At 33.3% G+C, this 21,665-nt stretch overlaps 2 protein-coding genes across 3 annotated transcripts in view; one reads left to right on the forward strand and one right to left on the reverse strand.

Annotated features, from left to right (window-relative positions):
* Positions 1–3,314, forward strand: part of LOC148311076 (uncharacterized) — a 111,610-nt gene extending 108,296 nt beyond the window's left edge. The window contains exon 2 of the mRNA XM_088257273.1: positions 909–3,314. Coding sequence (XP_088113399.1) covers positions 909–2,738 — 1,830 coding nt within the window. The 3' untranslated portion in view covers positions 2,739–3,314. The remainder of the gene's footprint in view (positions 1–908) is intronic.
* Positions 3,315–8,654: 5,340 nt separating this feature from the next.
* LOC148311077 (uridine phosphorylase 1) overlaps positions 8,655–21,665 on the reverse strand; it is a 30,217-nt gene continuing 17,206 nt past the window's right edge. The window contains exons 2-8 of one of the 2 annotated variants that reach the window (XR_015837310.1): positions 19,856–19,979; positions 17,806–17,967; positions 12,344–12,529; positions 11,375–11,513; positions 11,090–11,283; positions 9,651–10,419; positions 8,655–9,589 (exon numbers count right to left, since the gene is read on the reverse strand). Coding sequence is in view for 1 of the 2 variants with exons in the window: in XM_088257274.1 (XP_088113400.1) it covers positions 10,237–10,419; positions 11,090–11,283; positions 11,375–11,513; positions 12,344–12,529; positions 17,806–17,967; positions 19,856–19,979 (988 nt within the window). In the remaining variant the exon portion in view is untranslated. Of the gene's footprint in view, positions 9,590–9,650; positions 10,420–11,089; positions 11,284–11,374; positions 11,514–12,343; positions 12,530–17,805; positions 17,968–19,855; positions 19,980–21,665 lie in introns of those variants that run through there. The other variant, XM_088257274.1, reaches the window with a different exon arrangement.

The raw sequence follows: 21,665 nt of genomic DNA on the forward strand, positions 1-21,665 counted from the left end.
TAAATCTTGATTACATCGTTATTTCACAGTAGGTTGGTTATGAAAAAAAATAACTAACCTGTTAATATATGTATATCTCTCACTTCCCTTTGGTGTTCTCGCAGACAGGATTGTTCAGAAAATGAGAGACTTGATTTACACGCGAGATTCGAAACAAGATAATATTATATTGCGTACATATGCAAGGTGTAAGATACAATATCAAAACTGTATCTGCATAAACGTAATGACTATAAAGAACAATCGCACGTGAGCAACATAAATTGCTCGATCCTTATCCAAAAGTAGTCATCGATTCGTTCGTTTAACGCTCAGTTGGTGTATGGATCACCAGATTTATAAGGAACACGTTCACACTCCCTTTATCTTAAAATGATTCATGAATATTTATTATCTACGCTATAATGCGGCTAATTAACGTGACATTGTAATACATCGTTCTCATTATAGCGATTAATTATTGTTCTTTTAAAAGCGTTCAGGTAATTTGCTAACGACCTGAGATCCCGGCCTTCTACCTGTTCAACAATTCTACAAATCAGTTCAAATCACAATTTGTCCAAGGTAGACTTCTGTTTTCTATCAAAGTTGTACACTTCGCCTTTCATATATAGTTAAAGCGTTTATAGTTAAAGTATAATACACTTATAGTTAGTTTTATACACTTAACAACATTTTGAGTGTGTCCAAATATTTGATGAGATGTCAAAAAATAATATGAATAATAATTCTTAATTGGAGATAATCCAGATTTGTGAAAAAGTATTTGGACACACTCAAAATGTTGTTAAGTGTATAAAATACAATAGAATGTCTTGTTTAAAACCTATTATTTGGAGCATTAAGCTAAACATTTATCAACGTTTATTACACGATGATTAATATATTTTTCTTTCCTTTTATTTCAGATAAGTCTACATACCATGCTCAGAGGGACTCCCGGAGTCACTGGATCGCCATTCACTCGCCGTGGTTCTGAAGACATCTCTGGATCTGAAATTCTGAATGTCTTCCTTGGAAGCGATACTGCGAATGAACATATTATTGACGATGTAACGAAAACTGAAGCACCTAGAATAAATCAAGAAAAACGAGTAAGTTTGTCGGACGTTATAGATATACATTCTTCATCAGAAAACTTGTCTCCTGTCACGAGAAATTCTAGAAGTAATAAAAAAGATAATCCGAAAGTAAATATCGATAAAGAAATAAATAAAAACGATAGAGATAATCGTAAAGATGACCTTGACGTAGCTGACTCGAGTTATTACAGAGATAATGACCATATAAAAAGTGAACTCGCTACAAATTCCTTCGGAGAATTGATACATTCTCAGGATGAGTCACCAAAGATAATCGGTGTCCGGGTAACTTCTTCGGTAGCCGTGGGCCGCGGTAATAATAGTCCGCGAGTCAACCATAACCAGCAGTTGCCGGTGATTTCTAGCGCCGCAGATACGGCCAGGAAAATCAAATCCGGCGCTTTGATTAACAAATTTCTGGACGAGAGTCCGACAACCTGGCGACCGTCCCACCATCCGCACGGCAACCCCGATTACCACCGAGGAGTACCATCCAACAGGCACACCGTGTCTACTTTACCCGGAGCAATCATCGGCGCTAATCCGGATTATATTTTACAACAGAAAGAAAGAGAACTCAATCGAAAAAGGCAAGAATTGCACCCTTATCAAAGGTCCTTTTCGTACCATTCTCAACCTAAAGAAGGACAAAGACCTCGATCATATTCGTATAGTTCGATCATCAATACATTTGGTGATACTAAACGTACCACTGTCGATGGTTGGAATCCTTCCACTAGATCCGATCACGTAGCTACCGAAGCGTCAGCCGGTTACGTAACGATAATCAACCACGCGGACGACTTTGTCGTAGACCCTAAAAAGGATAACGTCGAAATTGAAGAAAACGTTAAAAATAATCTTGATATTTTGCAAATTGAGAAAGAGATAATATCTGAAAATATCAATCATCAAAACACCGTGCCCAGCCTTCCCCGCGTCTATAGCGAACCTTCGAAGGTTTATTCCGAGCCCTCGAAAGTTTATAGCGAACCGTCAAAAGTTTACGGACAGCAGGAAATGATTTACTCCGAACCGGCCAAGTATTACAGCGAGCCGGCGAAAGTGTACGGAGAGCCGTCGAAAGTATACGGCGAGCCATCGAAGGTGTACGGTGAACCGTCCAAAGTGTACGGGGAGCCGGCCAAGGTTTATAGCCAACCGGCCACCGTGTACCCTCCCGCTATTATCTCCGATCAACATGAGCACGCCCGAGATGAAATAAAACCACCGAGTCAACCGGAACAGGGAAACGCCGGTATAGAAAACAGTCACGATGACGCAAATCGGTCGGTGAACCCCGCTGAGTATGTATCTAACAATGAGAAAAATAACTCCCATTCTCATGGTCGCCTAAGAAGGCCGGAAGAACAGAATTACGAAGTGGACGAGTCTGTAAGTGTCGAGAGTAATGGAAGAACGCACGGAGTTCAAGAAAAGCCCCAGGACGATGGACAGAAAGTAGGCTACGTGGTGGAAGGGAGGAACTTCAGGAAATACAGAGTGGAAGAGCGTACTGCTGACGGATTCATAGTCGGGGAGTATGGAGTGGTTAGTCACGATGATGGAAGCCTTAGAGGAGTCAGGTACACTGCGGATGGCACCACAAATCCTCGTCTTATTTACGACGCCTTGATGAAATTTCTATCTTTATAAAACATTATCTTGCAAAAAAAGAGTAAAAACTATTTGGTTAAATAATTAGCATCAATAACATGTATTCCTAAATCGAAAGTTTTTGTACATTAAATTTGATCACGCTCCTTTTTTACATTCCAATTTCTTGCTCGGACTGAACAAAATTACCGGGGCTATGCGTGATATAAAGAGATGTCACGTTATGTTAAAGAGCAAAGTAAATCCATCATTTCAATTTCACTCTTTAATAGTAGCTAGCAAACTGATGTTTTCCAAAAAAAATATCTCGTCAACTATGCCGAATTTGTGCTCAATTATTTATCTACGAATGCCATTTAATAATTTAGGGTATAATCATAATTCCTATAACGTTAAATTAAGTGAGAACTGAGGTACTGAGAGAATTATTTTGATATGAATGATGCGTGGTTTGCCTATATTTAAACATTTAAGTCAATATGTTATTGTAACTCTTTGTGATAATAGATTGTAATCCTTTTTGCACGTGTACTCAAATATTGTGCGTATAGCCATAAATTAATTTAAAATTCAGAAATAATAAAATTAAAATTAAAATAAAAAAATTAAAAAAAACACATCATAAAAGGTGATTTTCATAAGTAATTAATAATTGCAATGTATCAAATGTATTTTTTTTTCAAATCCTATAATTTTTTGTGAACATTACCTACTTTGCGTGTTCATTTGTAATATAAAACCATTTGAGTGTCTCTAAGTACGCTGAAAAAACACTGCTTTACGTCAACAAATCGTAAATCTAAAACGGAGGTCCCAAGACCTCCGTTTTAGTGGTTGGCCACTTTTAACTTTAGACCAACTATCAAGCGATTCAATCGCTCACTGAAGCGGCGATATCGCCGAAGTTATGGATCACTGATATACATAGATAGAATGACAAGGAAAGACAAAGAAATTTCAATTTAGGTTTTGTTCTGACGTTTCTTGGTGGAACTGCATTTTATATAATAAAACAACAAAATTGTAGTTTTTTCCTCGTTTATTTTATCTGACCAGTGACCGGGTTTCGTCTTTACTGACTGGTTATTACGTGGCATCATCTGTGAAACCCAGTCACAGGTCAAAAAAAAACTATAAGCTATTGTTTTATTACATCTTTATGTAATTTCTTTAAATTTCGTTAAATGGTGCAAAAGGTTCCATTTTATATTTTTCGACTACTTTTCATTGTGTATATTCATTTTATCTGAAATTCAAGAATGATTTAAAACATATGTTATACATAAATAATACATATATATGTGTCGTTCAAAAAATCACAAAAATAAACTTTTATAAAAATAACTAAATTCTACGTTTATTTTCAGGAAAAAATATAGATATGATTATTTTATTTACGTCGTGTTACTTTGATTGACATTAATGACTAATTCTCACTTTTTTTTCAATTTAATTAGGCTTCAATTAAAAATTACTAAAAATTATATTAATGTGCACTAAGATAATGATAAATAAAATCTTAGATGCGTCGCGAAATAATTTGGAACCTTGTCATTCTATGGGTACGAAATCTGTACTTGAGAAGCTTTTAGTCATATATCCATTTGAAGAAACGATTTTTTTTGTTTTGATTATTTACAAGTCATATTATAAGTCAATAAATACATATTTCTCTCGTGTTATTATTTTGCAACTGCGTACATTCATTGTATTTATTTACATCCATGTATTAGTTGAAAATTTTCTGAATTAGTAGATTTATTACTATTATTTAATCCGTTTTTCTTCTGGATATATGACTATTGACCTTCTGAAAGGACCGGTACAGAGTACATGGGAGCAATCATTCCGACAGAAAATATTGAATTCAGATCTTCACTAACTATAGCGTACTAACATTATCAAGGGACAAAATTCAGTAGAAGTTTGTTTATCAAATCAATCGCAAGAATAAAAAAAAATGGTATCATTTCTATGAAAAACGAGATAGAACAAGTGATGGCCATGTGTAAAAAGAGATAGATGACTTACCCTAACTCATTTCCTATGTAAACCCACACGTCAAATCATAGAACTAAAATCATATACAGGTGGCGCAAAATTGATCACCCTATCGGAAGATGTTATAACTTTTGCAAATGGCGTCGTACGTCAATCATATTTGACGTTTGTAAACTAGACACTTGCAGTACACAAACAGATTGATAAAACCGGCACAAATGTGTATCAACACTGGCGGCAGCCACTTGACGGATATCATATTTTCCACTTAACAGAAAAAAATTATAAAGGTTCAAATAAAGATTACCATCACGCATTTTTTTTTATTTTGAAAAAATAATAATAAATCCCTTACCGCACCCCAATGGTGCATAGGGCACTGCTTCATATAAACGCAGTATTATCTCGATCGATTACACATGAAGGACAGGTGATCAGCCCTCCACTTTAGGTATCAGTCCAGTGTAATATTGAATAAATATTAGAGTAAAAAAATCACTTATATTTATTAAACCCCCCTGGGAATCGAACCCAGGACCTCCAGAACGGTAGGCGAGCATGCTGACCATTACGCTACGGAGGCGGACATTTAGTAAAAAACTAATTTTGATGATTAGTTTTGCGCCACCCTAAATCTGTTTGTATACTGCAGCTGTCCAATTCACAAATGTCAAATATTATTGACGTATGATGCCATATGCAAAAATTAAAATATCTTTTGTACCTAAGTAACTTCATTGCTAACCTATAATCATTGAACTGTATAAATTCATGCTTTTAGAGAGATAGCGAGTGTTTTTGCCTAGAATTTTCCACTCATGAATTGAAAGAAATTAACTAACTTTAAACATGAAGAGTAAATCCACTCACGAGTAGGTATAAGCTATAAAACTTATAAAGTTGAAGCCTAAGTAGGGCCAAGATAAGCGGTGTTCCACAAGGTGTAGCTAGATTTCAGAGTCACTTGGACATAAGGTAATTAAAAAAAAAATAAAATCTACCCCGTGAAATTGGATCTCAGTCTTTTCTGTCGCCATGATCGTCTCTCAGAAATACATTTATAAATAATTTATTAATAATTCCATCATATTTGAGACAAGTTCTTTCATCTCAATATTGAAATTGACATAATTATACTATTAAAATACTACATTCCTCCTCTGAATATAAAAATTGATATCTGTGTAGGACGGAAAATGTACTAAGTTATCTTATGCATATGTTATGATATGAAAATAATAGTAAAATTATGTAATTTGATAACAGCCTATGTAATATTGAAATCACAGAATCAATTTTATATTTTATTTATTTTTTGCTATACATACTTAGCACTTTAAATTGTATTATGTATAATGTATTTTTATTTTATGTTTCAAAATGTCGGTAATATCAAAGGAAATATAATATATACAGTGATCTGGTTCTAAAGTGACATTTTTTCTAACTACATGGAATTTTACCGTCCGGCAGTCCGGTTTTGAAAAATGAAAGCGACTACGACAGTTTAGCGTGATTGAATTTACACGCAACGTGTTCATGCACCAATCAAGAGCACCGATCCGAAGAACGATGGACAAAACCACAAGCCAATCCAAGCCAATCATCGTTTTAAAACGCTAACTGACGTGCCGGACGGTAAAATTCCATGTAATTCCGGGTAGTCCACAAAAGCCCTAAGGAGTATATATGGCAACAGTCTATGAAATAGAATAATGAACACAAGGATAAGAGGAATATGCGATATTGAAGATGTCGTTAGGTGGAGAAAGCAAAGAAGAAGACAATGGAACCATCCAGACTCCCCCACATTGTATTGCACGGCCAACCCCAAGGTTGACGGGCAGACCAACGAAGCGATCTATCTCTGCAAACAATCTTTGCCTCTTCCACTTCACGCATCTTGTCATACACACCAATACGTGCATTTCATTACACTCTCGCAAAGTAACTTCCAAAAACCGTGGTAACTTGCAAGAGAATTTTTAATTGTGTGTCAATTTACAAAGATGGTTACCAAGTAAAAAAGGAAGGGAGAGAAGCGCATTGTATCTTGTAACTTTGAACCAGTGTTACTTTAGATCCCAGTCTTCCTTAACTCGTGAACAATTATAAAATGCTGAAGTTTACTATCGAAGCGAATAAAGCTTAATTTTCAATTGGAAAAAGCGAAAATATTTTTCAACACATAGCATTCTCTAAAATAATGATAATTTGTAATTAAAAATTGTACATATTTAATTTTATCTATGTATTTGTAATTGCATAAATAGTAATAGCATTTTCCAGACCATTTAAATTTTGATGTAAAAAAATCTTGCCTGTAAAATTTCCTACTGAACATTTTTTTATGTTGCTTTTAAGTATTCGATCCGCAACCCAAATAAATATATATAAAAAAAAGTGTTTTTTTTATTATTTCTATTGTATATCTATTTATCAAATACCTGTATTCTCTAATTTACTGTGATAAACAAATTACGCTTCTCTTCCTCCTAGCTCCATCCCAACTTATCGTCTTTATAGACTGTTGGGGTCAGCTCTCCTCGTCCTCGGGTCCTTCTATCATACACAGCATCACCTAGGCCATGCCTTCGAATCATGTTAAACAAAGTACACCAAAAAAAACAAATTATTTATGGGATATTGCATAATAAAACTCTCGTATAAGACCACTTTTTGAGTTAATCGTGATATAAAAAACACGACTTGTTTAAAAAACTACAGATTTTCTCATCAACAGGTGAAAATACAAACTGGGTTTGTTGTATACAGATAATCAAGTCTAGATAAATTTAACTTTGCTTCTATTTGATAAAATATAATATTTTTTATGGTCATTACGATTCAATCATTATTGACAATTTTTTTGATATGCAGAATTTGTTAAAAATAAAAATCCAGAAATAAAGTTAAGTTTATATGCACTTGGATTATCTATGTTGATAATGTTCCTGATAAATTCCAGCAATTGTAGATTGGAGCTTATGAAAATATTAATCATTTCTGAATTTGTAATAAAACAAGTGGGAAGATTTAAACAATTTATTTATTTATTTTCAACATTTTGTGATAAATATATTATGCATATGAATTATATGTAACATGATAATGTAACGCTACTATAAATCCTTGTTTCACAAGGTAAGATTTGATTTTGAATGCATCGGACATGCACACATATAGTGTATATATGTAATGATCATAACTCATGAGATGTACCGAAACAATAATTTCCAACACTGGTCTGATATGGATTATTTCAACATTGGAGTTGAGGGCTTTAAATATATATTTCTTATAGGAAGGTTTTCTTTTATATTTAGATTTCTTCACTTAAACTTCCATACTGCATACTGTAAACAGCAAAGAAGTTCAGTTAAAATTGCAAGTTTATTTCTAGCGATTATAAAGTTATCTTGACTGGGTAGTAGATAGAATCCTTCCATGGGAATATAAGTTTGTTGGAATAAAGTTCATCACCGTTGTCTGAATATGAAAATACAATTGTCACAATTATTGAAAATTTGTATTTTTCTTTTATCTAATCTTTTCACAACAGTTTCTTGTCAGGAATAAAACCAATGAAAATCTTTGATCAATCACTTTAAAAGCACATTCATTTTGTGTTTACTTATACTAATATACTTTATAGATACAACAATATGCAATATGTTTATTATAATAATATAATTAATATGACAATCTAATAACAACATTGAATTTAGAGGTACGAGAAAGCGGCACATATTTGGCTTATATTTTTACAAATTTGAAACATCCTTAAACACAAGTGTGAAACAAAAACTGATTGATGCACTGATTATTTAATATTTAAATTTTTAAAGATAAATATAACAATATTTAACATTTGTCTGCCTCCATAGTGTAGGGGCTACCATGCTTGGCATGTTTTTGTAAAGATATTTTAATATATAATAATAGTCACCTGTATTATTATGCTTTCTTTTATTAATCAAATGTCATAAGATCACATTTATTGATTATTTTATATCCTTTCAAATCTTTAGCAAGTAACATGCCTTATATAGAGGAAAAGTTTTAACATAAAAACTATATGAATCAGTCCTCGGATAGAAAGATATGTAGGTAAATGTGATTCAGTTCAACAAACTTTAATAGTTTCAATTTTAGACTGATCTCTTTGAAAATTTATAATCAGATGAGAATTGATATCCAATACTCATTTTTATTATCAAATGATGATGGAATATCCCCAAATACATAGCGGTTAAGAATTCACTGTAGATCTTATAACTACCAATTTTAAAAGTCTATATTAAATATAGTCCGGTCTTCTTTATAATTATGTCGTTCTATGTTGAAAGATTGTAAATGAACACAATGTGTGCCAGCCTTCTCCTCACTCTTATTTTGAAGCAGGTGCATATTACATTTACTTTAAAACATTGATAAAATTCTATAAAAATCACAATAAAGGCTTTTACAGTTAGGATCGTTGTTATGTTGACATCGAAATACACTGCACATTTAATGTTAAAGCCAAATACAATACATTATAACAATGTCTATATAATTTAATGCTCAAAATGTCATGGACATGATTAACAACAATATTTTTTTCAAAATTTGAAACAAATAAACGAGTTCATTAATAGATATCAAATATCAAATAATCAACACATTTTATTGCATTCTACTTTCCATCATAACATTTTCTATTTGATATAATATTTATGAATAAATACTTGTCACCTTCCTTAATATTTAAAGCGTACATTATGTTTAACATCATTAAAGTATTATTAAATTTAGGTGGTCTGTGTTTCAGCAAAGGAAAGGTGCTTATTTATATAGCCTAAAAATTAGCTTTCGTCAAGATGTAACATTCTCTTTCCGTTAGTTAACTTAAAGTGATTTATTGTACACGCCGGTAATATATGACATTGTTTAAGACCGTTCTTAAACAATGTCATATATTACCGGCGTGTACAATAAATCACTTTAAGTTAACTTTTATCCACTGCCAGTTTCTATTAAATTTCGTTTACTTCAAATTTCTTTATAAATAATTATCACAATCTACTGAAAATTTTTGGATATATCCAATCACATAATTCTTAACTTTTCTTTCACTTATGACAAATACTAACCACTACATTATGCATACATTGAAACCTCAAACATGTAAATATTTTAGTTGAATTGAGGAACGTGAACAAAGCTGGAAAAACCCCATCTGAACGACATACATTAATTAGTGCTTTTCTTCCACAATAATTTAAATTACAGCTTTTTATGTGTATATCGTAATGTTTAATTTCAAGTACCACATAGCATTGGAGTTAATTTCCGTAATATAATATGTATACATATCTATTTAGTTTTTGAAAATTGAGTTAGGAATGTGCCTAATAACACAAACAACAATTACTAATAAACAAGCATACGATGTGCATGAAAACTTTACAAAAATAAACATCTTAGAATTCTACATATAAATTATCATCAAATGAATAAAATAACACAGTGAGCACACATTGGCACCGAGGAATTAATCGTAGTTCTCGGATTCTTGTTGTACGAGCTTGAATCTTCTGGGACTCTTAACACACATGGAGCCGTGTCCATCGAGAGAGATGCGTCCCTTCGTCTGAAGGTATCGCTTGATATAGCGCGACACCAATTTAGTGGGACGTTCCTGCCATTCATGAAGAACTTCCTTGGGAGCACAGACCTAAACACATAAAATATAATCCTTTAGTACTCCAAACCAAAAATACATCTTTAAAATATTTATCAAAACTCTCCCTATAACATTATCCTTATCATTCATTGTTCACTTTGAGTAATACCACTTAATTTTAAATGGTTTTAAACAATGTGAACGATGAATGATAAGAGGAGAGTGTCACAAATTATTTAACCATAAAGTAAAAAACTCATATAAGACAAAATTTTGATAGATGAAGAAGAATATGGAAGTCTGGGCATTTACAGGGCCTAAGATGGTTATAACCCTGTAAATACCCTAACTTCCATATTCTTCTTCATCTAGGCTGAGATGTCAAAAATGTTAAAAATAAATACTAAGCGGAGATAATTCAGATTTGTGCACAAGTATTTGGAAATGTCTGTGAAAAATAGTAAAAAATTAGCATCTAGGTAAGCAAGGTCCATAACTGCATGGTCTGTCCATAGAAATACTAGAAGTTCATGGAAATACATTTATTTCATTGACGTTTCTTGAGATTTCTTGAGGTTTCTTGAGTTTCTTGTACAAAATTGCCATTGGGTGTTCAGATGAGACACATACATGTAACATTTATAATTTTCCACATAGACTAGAGAATTAATTAAAGAACAAATAATAAAAGGGGTAATCCCTGAGCTTCATGAATGGTTACCTGATCTCCTTTGAGACGATCCAACAGAGTGACACATATGACGGCTGCCTTAATACCAGCGTGATGCGTGAGTGCAGCAAAAGCGAGTGATTCCATCTCAATATTCACGACACCTCCTTTATGAATACTTTCCAAGTACTCTTGCTTGTCGTGTTCAGAGAAATCACAGAAAGCACCGTCTAATCTGCCTTGCCCTAAAATTATAAGAAGAGATATTATAGACATCTCGACAAAGGTGGAAAAGTGAGTATTTAAAAGAGCTGATACAGTCTTTAGTTTATATACCTTCGTAGAAATCGTATGTGCACATAGTCCTTCCGGTGACTGTATCATAAGGATCCTCAGGATCAGCAAGACCCTTCAGCTCACGGACAAGCTTCTTATCCAATTTCGCCGGACGCTTAACACTCTTACCAAGAACCATCTGAAATGAGAGAAAAGTAATGATATATACATATCTCCTAATGGTTTGACTACCACAAGCATTAATGTGTCTCACACAACGTTCAAGTAAAATATGACAATTTTTATTGAAAAAGCACTGTGGGCTATTAACACATTAACGACCACACGTAAATATATAAGATATACGCTTATAACCCCACGCATCGGCAATTTTCTCCAAAAATTAATCGGTAATAAACATAGAGACAAAACCATCTTCATTTTCAGAGTTTTCTGGATTTTTTTTAATTCCTGGAGTTCCACTAAAGCTCTGATTGTTTTGTGGAGTGTCAGTGTCTCACCAGTCCATATCATCAACATCCCCGTCAGAATCATACAACTTTTATTGAATTTAATATACTTCTAATTCTTTTTCTTATATATTAGAGTGTAAAATCTCATCTTTTACTTTGGGCACCCCTGGAATGACCTCCATGTGTTCTTTTAAGATACGCTTTTATTAATTTTTCATAAATGAACAACCCGAAGAGTCTATTTTCAGGGGCTCGTCAGGAGGTAGGAAAGTAAGGATGAGGAAGGTAGATGTGAAAAATATATTACAAACATCCAGAACATTTCAAATGAAATATTCCCTAAATTCATTTTGCAAATGATGAGAATCGAACCCGCGATGCCAGTTTCACAGTCCGATGTCCACCCAACTATAGCACCTACCTAAATATGGTGCTTCCATGCTTAAGAGACCTTTTGTTAACTGCATTCTAACGCCTTCTTTCAAAATATGTTTCTTTACATATAATGGGTGACCAGACATATTTGTTTAATGAAATGTATTTTTTCTTAGCTCACCAAGTCCAGATAGTTATTGAGAGCTCCATCGACAGCTTCTTCAGAGATGATAACGGTGCCGCCTTCCATACCAATACCTCCGCAAGTCCCGATGCGGAAAAAGATAGGATCCTTCACTCGAGCGTGGTACATCAACTTAATCATCTCGTGCAGCAAAATACCAACGGAGGGTATACCCATTCCATGCTGCAATGTTCAAAGGACACATTACAATAATCACTCTTTGTAAACCAGTTATGTTAACATAGTTATGAATTATAGGTACATTTATTGAAATGATTAAAAAAAATACCATGATAAAAGCTAATTAGCTTGTTACTATTAATAACTAAAAAACTAACTAACTAACTAACCATCACGCCGCTTCTCCGCAGGGGTAGGCAGAGAGAATCGAACGCCACACCACTGTCTTTGCAAACATTCTTTGCCTCTTCTACATTCATGCATCTCCTCATACATACCCGACGATTAATAACTCTTTTTTATAAAGTTCTTCATGCTAATTTATGTAAGGAAAGTTGCATGAAAGAGCTGAAAGGTTTAAATATAGGAGCTAAAATGAACAATTTGAGAGTGTGTTGCCTTTTGTATGCTGACGAGGTTGTGCTTCTTGCCGATAGCAGAGAAGACCTGCAAATATTGGTGACAAAAGTGTATAAAGTGATTTGTGGAGGAAAGTCGGCAAATCTAAAGTTATGGTTTTTAAATAAGTGAATGTAAATCTGGGTGGATAAAATGATAAGGTGGCTTGGACATGTGGAGAGAATGAGTGAGAAACAGTAAAACAAATTTATGAAGCGAATGTAGTTGAAAATAGGAGCAGAGAAATACCAAAGAAAACTTTGCATGAAAAGCATGATCAAGTATATAAAATACTTGAAAGTAGTTTGATCAGGAGGAAGATAATAAACAGGGGGTATGTATGTGGAGATCCATGAATGTAGAAAAACTTAATAATGTTTGCAAACACAAAGTGGTGTGGCTTTCTATTCTTTCTACCTACCCCTGCGGTGAAGCAGCGTCATGGTTAGCTTAGATTTTTAGTTTAGTAAATCAATGGTACTTTAGCCTTTCCGGGAGTACAAAAATTGATGTGATGAAAAATGAAAAAAATTTTTTTCATTAAATCAAGTATTATAAAGATAATTAAATCAAGTATTAATGTATTCAAAAGATAAATTATGTTAAAATAATTTTAAAAAAACACCTGGTGGATATATTTTTCAATTATGACAAAATTACACACAAATATCCACAGATGTCATTGCTATACAAGTTATATCATACTAACTGACAGACGGACTTTGACGTTCATTAACGTCGATACTCCTTTAAGGAAAATTTGTACTGACGTTCATTTACGTCCATACTCCCGGAAAGGTAATTATGTGCGTACAATGTACTAGTACAGTGGTCGGAAAACCATGGCCTGCGAGCCGCATGCGACTCTTTGACCCCTTGAGTGCGGCTCAGACACAAATGTGCACGACCGACACCCTGCTTGTCAGATGACATGACATTTTAACACCTGAAATAGTATTCCTGAATCATAGTTCATCAGTTGAAAAAACAAGCGTATGCTATTTTTATCTTTTTTCATTTCTTTTGTACAAATTCATGCAAACAACATTTTTCGAACACGAACCTCATAAAGAATAAAATGAGAAATCATATTATTGATGGTTATCTGGAATCGCGCCTAAATTGAAAACAACTACATATAAACTCCACTCATTCAAAAATTTTAAAAGGAGCAAAGCCATTGGTCATATTATTTATGATTATATGCGATTGTCAGTCATTGTCATGATTTAATTTTATGATACCTTACTTACAATTTAATTAATATCAATTAATAAAAGAATTATTAAATATGATATTAAGTTTTATTCAATGTACCTATTGTTTAATTAAGATATAAAACTTGAATTATTGTTTATTAACACACTAAGGACAGGAAAGGTATTTTTCCCGTTCGGTCAATTGATGCTTAAGGATGGGAAGTGTATTTTTACCTTCTGCACTGGCCTCATTTCAATGTCAGAATAGAAGGATTTTTTTAAACTTTTATATGTGTATTATGTACCAATCTCTTTGTAAAGGTCTCAACTATTTGTACACAATTATCAAATCCCGGCGCCAGCGGTCCCCAGACGTAAACAAAAAAAACCCGTCCAAAATGTGTTAAGCTAATAAATAGTGTAATTACTTATCGAGTTTTTAGTTTAACCAATTTGGTTCTCAAAATTAAACCTCAATCTATGGATATTTGGCTCTGTCGCTAATGAGTTTTCCGACCACTGCACTGTGGTACATTTTGCCAGATATGATGTAATGTTTAAAAATACGGCAATTAGAATGAGATAAGAAAACTGATTAAAAGCAGTTTCATTAATGGGAATATTATTAAGCATAATATTGCCATTAATGAAACTGCTTTTAATAAGACAAATATGTTAATCAACATATAATACACTCAAGATCAAATTTTATAAGTACAATTGACAAAGACAAATAATATAAGAGCCGACCATAAAAATAAGAATTTATTATTTTTTTAATAAAGGTAAAAAAAATAATTCACCTAGCCCCTTTCGCATATCTCTCTACGCATAGTACTGAGTAGTAAGTACATACATGCAAGGGATGTAGGAAAGTCCAAATTACCGTTACGCATTGTTAAATCTAGATAACTGAACTATATTTGTAGATACAATGCCATTTGTGGATCGCACAATATTGACATATCGCTCACTCCTTTCAATAACCTCATAAATCAAAAATCATCAATTTTCAGTTGTGCATGTTTTCAGAATGCCTAGAAAATGTACTGTATCCCACCAAAAGAGGCATATTTTTTACTTAATATTTACACGCTACAGGGCAGAAAATGTTGTTTTTGCATTTTGAATAAAAAGGTATTGTTTAATTATTTTTTGAAATATACTTAATATTTTTCAAATGGAGAAATAACCTTCAGGTTTTACCTAAAAAGATGTGTTGCACAGTAAAAAGTTCAATGAGGCGCTTGATATTTATTTTTAATACATTGTGTTATATTTTAAATCTTTAAAAACGTTCTACTGAAAAATCAAGTTTTTTGATTTATGACGTTCTTGAAAGGAGTGAGCGATATGTAGTACCTGTGCGGAATAGTGATTTATTGTTAAATGTCTCTTACATTCATTCCTAATAAACCAAACTTAAGTGCCATGTAACCGGTTCCTATTTTTAATAAATACTTTTGATAAGTTTCACGTTTTTAATTGCGTAGTCCGCCAGACAAATGTTTAGTTATTAAAGGTTTAATGAATATAAAAAAATCCTCCACTTTTTTGCACCATGTTATGTAAAAAAAAATGCGTAAAAAGGGAGTTCAGCGTACAATACTTAAACTAAATTATGTAATAATAATCACTATTCAGCATTACATATTATTACATTCATATGTATTTTTAAATAAACATTATTATTATCATTCATAAAAAACACTCAGTGCGTCACAAGTTATCGACGAATATGGTAAACAAAATTTATGAATCGTATTATGAACATATATCAAATAATATTAAATTATGATATTGCAATTACAATTATAAATGGAACAATTATCTCCTTGTGTCGGGTAGCTTCGGCCAAATGTAGTTTATCTGTATTTGGAAGCAAGCCAAACACTCAAATTGGCTTTGCTTAATAGGAAACCTAATTTAGCTCACGCCTACTACTGTACACCATAAAACTTAATAAGCACCTTAATTTTTCAGGCCTGCCTAACATTATTACATTAATAATAATAATAAAACCCTTATCCGCACTCCAATGATGCATAGGGCACTGCATCATTTAAACGCAGTGTTATCTTGATCGTTTACACATGAAGGAAAGGTGATCAGCCCTCCGCTTCAGGTACCAGTCCAGGGTAATATTGAATAAATATTAGAGTGAAAAATTAATAATATTTATTTTGAACCCCCCCCCCGCCTGGGAATTGAACCGGGGGCCTCTAGCACGGTAGCTAAACATGCTCATCTTAGTAAGTGGTTTATTTCTTTTTTTTCATTGCACCTTGTATCTTTGCAACTTGTTCAAAGATATGGGCAGTTCAACGTATGAGGAGCTGAAGAGGGTGGCACATGATAGACCGGAATAGTGAAGGAGGTTAGTGAAAAAATCACTAATATTTATTTTACCCCCCTTGGGAATCGAACCCGGGACCTCCAGAACGGTAGCCGAGCGTGCTGACCATTACACTACGGAGGCGGACATTATTACATTACTACGTATAAAAATTTTTTTTTTGTTTATTCCTATCTTCAAATTACAAATTACAAGCAAGAATCATCAAAGTAACTTAATCAATTGAACCTTTTACACATTCCATTTCATTTCTAACATCAAATTAAAATTGTATTAAATATTATCAAGTTGTAGTTATATTTAAATGAATGTAAGGCAAAAACATGTATGATAGATGTTCGAATGGTGATATGAGGAAAGAATGCAAGGCTGAGATAAACATTATCGATAAAATTAAAAAAGGTGTGTCGAGATGGTTTGGGCATGTGGAACGAATGAGTGAAGAAAGTAATAAAACAAATTTATGAGGCGAATGTAGTTGAAAATAGAAGCAGAGGAAGACTTGACATGATCCAGTATTTTTAATAATCGGGCGTGGTCAGGTCAGGAGTTGGAATAATTGTCAGGGTGTGAGGAGGCAAATGAATATGAAAGGGGCAAAGTTTGTTTGCAAAGACAGATTGGTGTGGCATTCTACTCTCTCTGCCTACCCCTGCGAGGAAGAGGCATGATGGTTAGTTAGTTAAGTGGAGTAGGTACTATAGGAGAGGAAAAGGGTAATAGCAAAAATGGCTAGGAAACACGGAGTAGACCCATACTTATACTAGCTTGCATAAGTTGCTCACTGCTAATATTTAGGAGTCCCTTAAGTATAAATCAAATTATCTGCTGATTTAATCATCTTCAAACCCTTATCCGCACTCCAATGGTGCATAGGGCACTGCATTATTTAAATGCAGTGTTATCTTGATAGTTGACACATAAAGGAATGGTGATAAGCCCTTCGCTTCACGTACCAGTCCAGGGTAATATTAAATAAATATTAGAGTGAAAAATTAATAATATTTATTTTGAACCCCCCCCCCCGCCTGGGAATTGAACCGGGGGCCTCTAGCACGGTAGCTAAACATGCTCACTATTACACACTACGGATGCTGTCATCCTAGTAAGTGGTTTATTTCTTATTTTTCATTGCGCCTTGTATCTTTGCAACTTGTTCAAGGATATGGGCAGTTCAACGTATGAGGAGCTGAAGAGGGTGGCACATGATAGACCGGAATAGTGAAGGAGGTTTTTTTGTTGCTACAAACCAATCCACAAGATTGAGAACACAGAAGAAATTTTAAAGATGTGTACATATTATCCAAGTGATTTATTATACTTACACTGACACACAGCACGGGTCCAACTTTGTACATGGAATATCTGTATGAATATTGGCTGATGTCCAATAAGGTTGTACCACAAGGAAGCTTGTGGCCGATCTCCTCCATGATGTGGTGGGCAAACTCTTCCATTCTCTTTGGTGTCCCTCCCATGCAAACAAACTAAACAAATCGAAAACCTTTAGCACTCCCTATACAATTTCCCATTCTCATTATAAGATAAATGCTTTAAAAACTCTTATATCCTTAATACCCAGCAACCCTTGACTTTGAGAAATCAGCTCATCGAGGGGGTACTTTCAAGTTCCAAGTACTCGGGAGTATATATAATGGAAAATTGCAGCATTAAAAAAGAACTGGTAGTGCATTTAGGGCTTGCGGGTACTGCATTCAACAGTATGAAGTCTATGTGAATATTGGATTTATACACGGTATGCTGCCTATGTAATGCTTGCATTGCTCCTATTCTCTTATACAGCTGTGAGACATTGCCCCTTACAAGAGCCCAGAGCAATTGTATTCTCAGATTGGGAATAGATAGATGCCTGTGAATAATTATTAAAGAAAAAGAAAAATTACAAGCTGTTGTCATCAGTTGACTTTGAAATGAACAGAGGTGGTTGCGTTTGAAAGGGGTTTTGCTTTGTTAAAAGTCATTATTTAAACACTCAAACACAAAAATCATTACATATTTAAGTAAATAAAAAATGACTGGATTTAACCACACTTTATTACCCAGTTCCAATAAACTGCTTTTTTGTAACCAATAATTTTTATTTAATTTATTTATAAATTTACTAATACGTAATGAAATCTATTACCATCCACCATCGAAACTTCAATAAACTTTGTACTTTTAACATTTTACTAAGAAAATGTTTAGCCCTCTCATATCTCCAAGGTTTATATCATAACTCTGGTGTTAACTTTGGAGTACTTTATGAACAAGTCCAAAAAAATATGTTTTTAAAGTTCCAAAGTTGGCCCCGCTGGGCTACCCAAGATTTAGCAAGAAAGTTTGCACTAACAGAATTTCATAAAGTTAGCTTGATTCTGAATGTCCCAAATAAAGATTGAAATTTTAACTTCCAAATAAATTTACAGTATTATTTTTTTATCAATTTAATTAATTTTTTTATTTTTATTTTAGTTTAATTTCTCTTACTCAATTTACGTAATCTGCACTTTTTTCATTCTATTTAATATAATTATAGACCATATGAACCTTAAGGTTCATTTAAGATATGATAAAAAATTAAAATACCAATTTAACCTACATCATTGTTTATATACATATCACAATTTTTTATTTGTTTATAGTTTATTGTTTTTCCTTTAAATCAATTTATGATATATTTTTTCATTTTATGTTATGTATGTACCATATATACCATACATGAACCTTTAAGGCCTGCATACTTCACTTCAAGGTTTGGAATAAAATAAATAAATTTATACATTTTAATATTGAAGAAGAGGTGTTTATAATATAAACACTCAGGAAAAACAGTGAAAGTTAATAAGCATAAATTAATATTTCTTCTGCTTATTTCTTCTTCTAACCCTCATTCGCACCCAATGATGAATAGTGAACTGCGTCATATTGATGCAGTATAATTTTGATCGTTAATTGTGCGAAGACAGGGAGATCAGCCCTGCACTTCAGGTACCAATCTAGAGTGACATAAAATAAATATTAGAGCAAAAATTGCATATATATGTTTTGACCCCTCCGGTGATCGAACCTTACCAACCTTTTGAATGTTAGCCATATATGTTAACCTCTACACCAAAAACACAGACCCATTTACTTAGCTTTTGGAACATTCTCAAACTAACCGTGAGATTTATGATATATGTAAAAATTCTAAACATTTGAGTAGTATGGTTGTCAATCATGGGTGTAATGGAGAATGTTACACCACCAAGTGATCACTTAACCAACCTATGACAGGTCATAAGCCCTGTAAATACCCAGACATCCATATGCTTCTACATCTATGTTGAGATATTAAAATTATTATGTTTGCCAATTTAAAAATGAATTTACCTTAACATCTCCAAACATTTCAACAAGATCATGAGACCCGCTACCGAGCGCAAGATGGTACAGTATGTCCTGGTCCATGAGCTCGATGTTGGGATTACGCAACTTCACCGTCCCATCTGGATATCTAGAAATAAAAATAATCGTCTGTTAGTTATCAAAATCAAGAACATCATAATCAAAAACATGTAGTTAACCAGGCAATAGAAATGGATCTTCCTCGAAAGTTATCTAGAAGAAGATCAAAAAATTCATGGATGCTGCAGAAAGATAACATGATTCGAAGGCATGGCCTAGGTGACGTTGTCCAGGACAGAAGGACCTATAACCTGAGGACGAGGAGAGCTGACCCCAGCAGTCTACAAAGACAATAAGCTGGGATGAAACTAGGAAGAATTTATCAAAATCGAGATAAACTTAATAAACACTACTACTAATTTTAAAAAAACGAGATGCCTATCATTATCTCCCCAACAGTCTACAAAGACGATAAGTTAGGATGGAGCCAGGAAGAAGAATATTAGATGAAAAAATACTTTTAACCCTTTGCGCTAAAAAGTTTTTTGTTTGTGCATACCACCAACTCAATTTAAAATCCGTAACTTATTACTTTTTAATTGTACTAATGTGATTATGGTTAAATTATATTCAGAAAGTTAAATAAAAACATTATATTGCAAAAACTACAAGTATTGAGAAACATAACATTATTTTCTTGCCGCCACAGCGTCGGCACTCGAGTTATATTCAAATCATGCAAGCCGCCTTTATGGCAGCACTTGAAAGCTAAGCTAAGGGTTTAAACGTAAAACATACCCGATATCTGTAGTAAAAATTGCAAAAAATTATGGCACAATGACAGGTTATTACGGAATAGACTGACGTAATTTAGTAATCGTAATATTGATTTTTTATACATAATGATATTTTTTCTAAATGAAACTCCATGATAAGATAGTAGATATTGATAAAACGTATCAATGACATTGAATACTTGTATGCTATAACAAACTTTATTTGCTCCGTAGCGTAGTGATTATGATGTTTGGTAACCCTACGTAAAGTGCCTATATTATATGATATCTGTCTCAGAAATGAAAGTGACAACCCTCATTTTGTTCAAAACTTCTTCATTTTGTTTGCGTTTACCACATATAAGATTAAAATATTCTTAGTGAAGTCTCGATTTATCAGGATTTCCATCTAACATACAATTTTCGGATAATCGAAGGACATTGAAAAACGTACAAAAAATATATTTCTTTTAAATCTTTTTCGTCTAAAATACAGACGGAAACTCAAAATTTTAAAAATAAAATTAAGTAGAATATTTTAATACCTACTATATTACTATATTACACCTACCTATTAACCTTAACCTACTATTTACATTTCATTATATTTGAACTATAATATTTATTTAATACTAGCTCGGCTGACCAAACTCAAAACACACTGAGGAACATTTTTTAGTACGTTTTTTTTTGCATTTTTGGACTAAGTAGATTCAACTTAGTCCAAAAATGCAAAAAAACGTACTTCAATAAAAATGTCCCTTACTGTGTTTTAAGTTTGGACAGCCGAGCTGTACCCAGTCACGCCTTCCTTTGGCTCAGTCTGGTTAAATGGAAAAAAGACGAGAGGTTATACACATTTCTAATACTTTTAATATCACAATGCTTGTGGGTGTACATGTTAGCAGCTGTCAAGAAACATGTAATCTGCCATGAGCAATATTTAGTATCAAGGTGGAGACTGAACGGAGCATTTCGTAGTAACATAACGACGCGGCGAGCATCAGCGAGCATCCGAA

Source organism: Brachycentrus maculatus, unplaced genomic scaffold (genome assembly GCF_059751285.1).
Source record: "Brachycentrus maculatus isolate JH-2025_06_01 unplaced genomic scaffold, ASM5975128v1 h1tg000077l, whole genome shotgun sequence".
NCBI classification, from domain to species: Eukaryota; Metazoa; Arthropoda; class Insecta; order Trichoptera; family Brachycentridae; genus Brachycentrus; species Brachycentrus maculatus.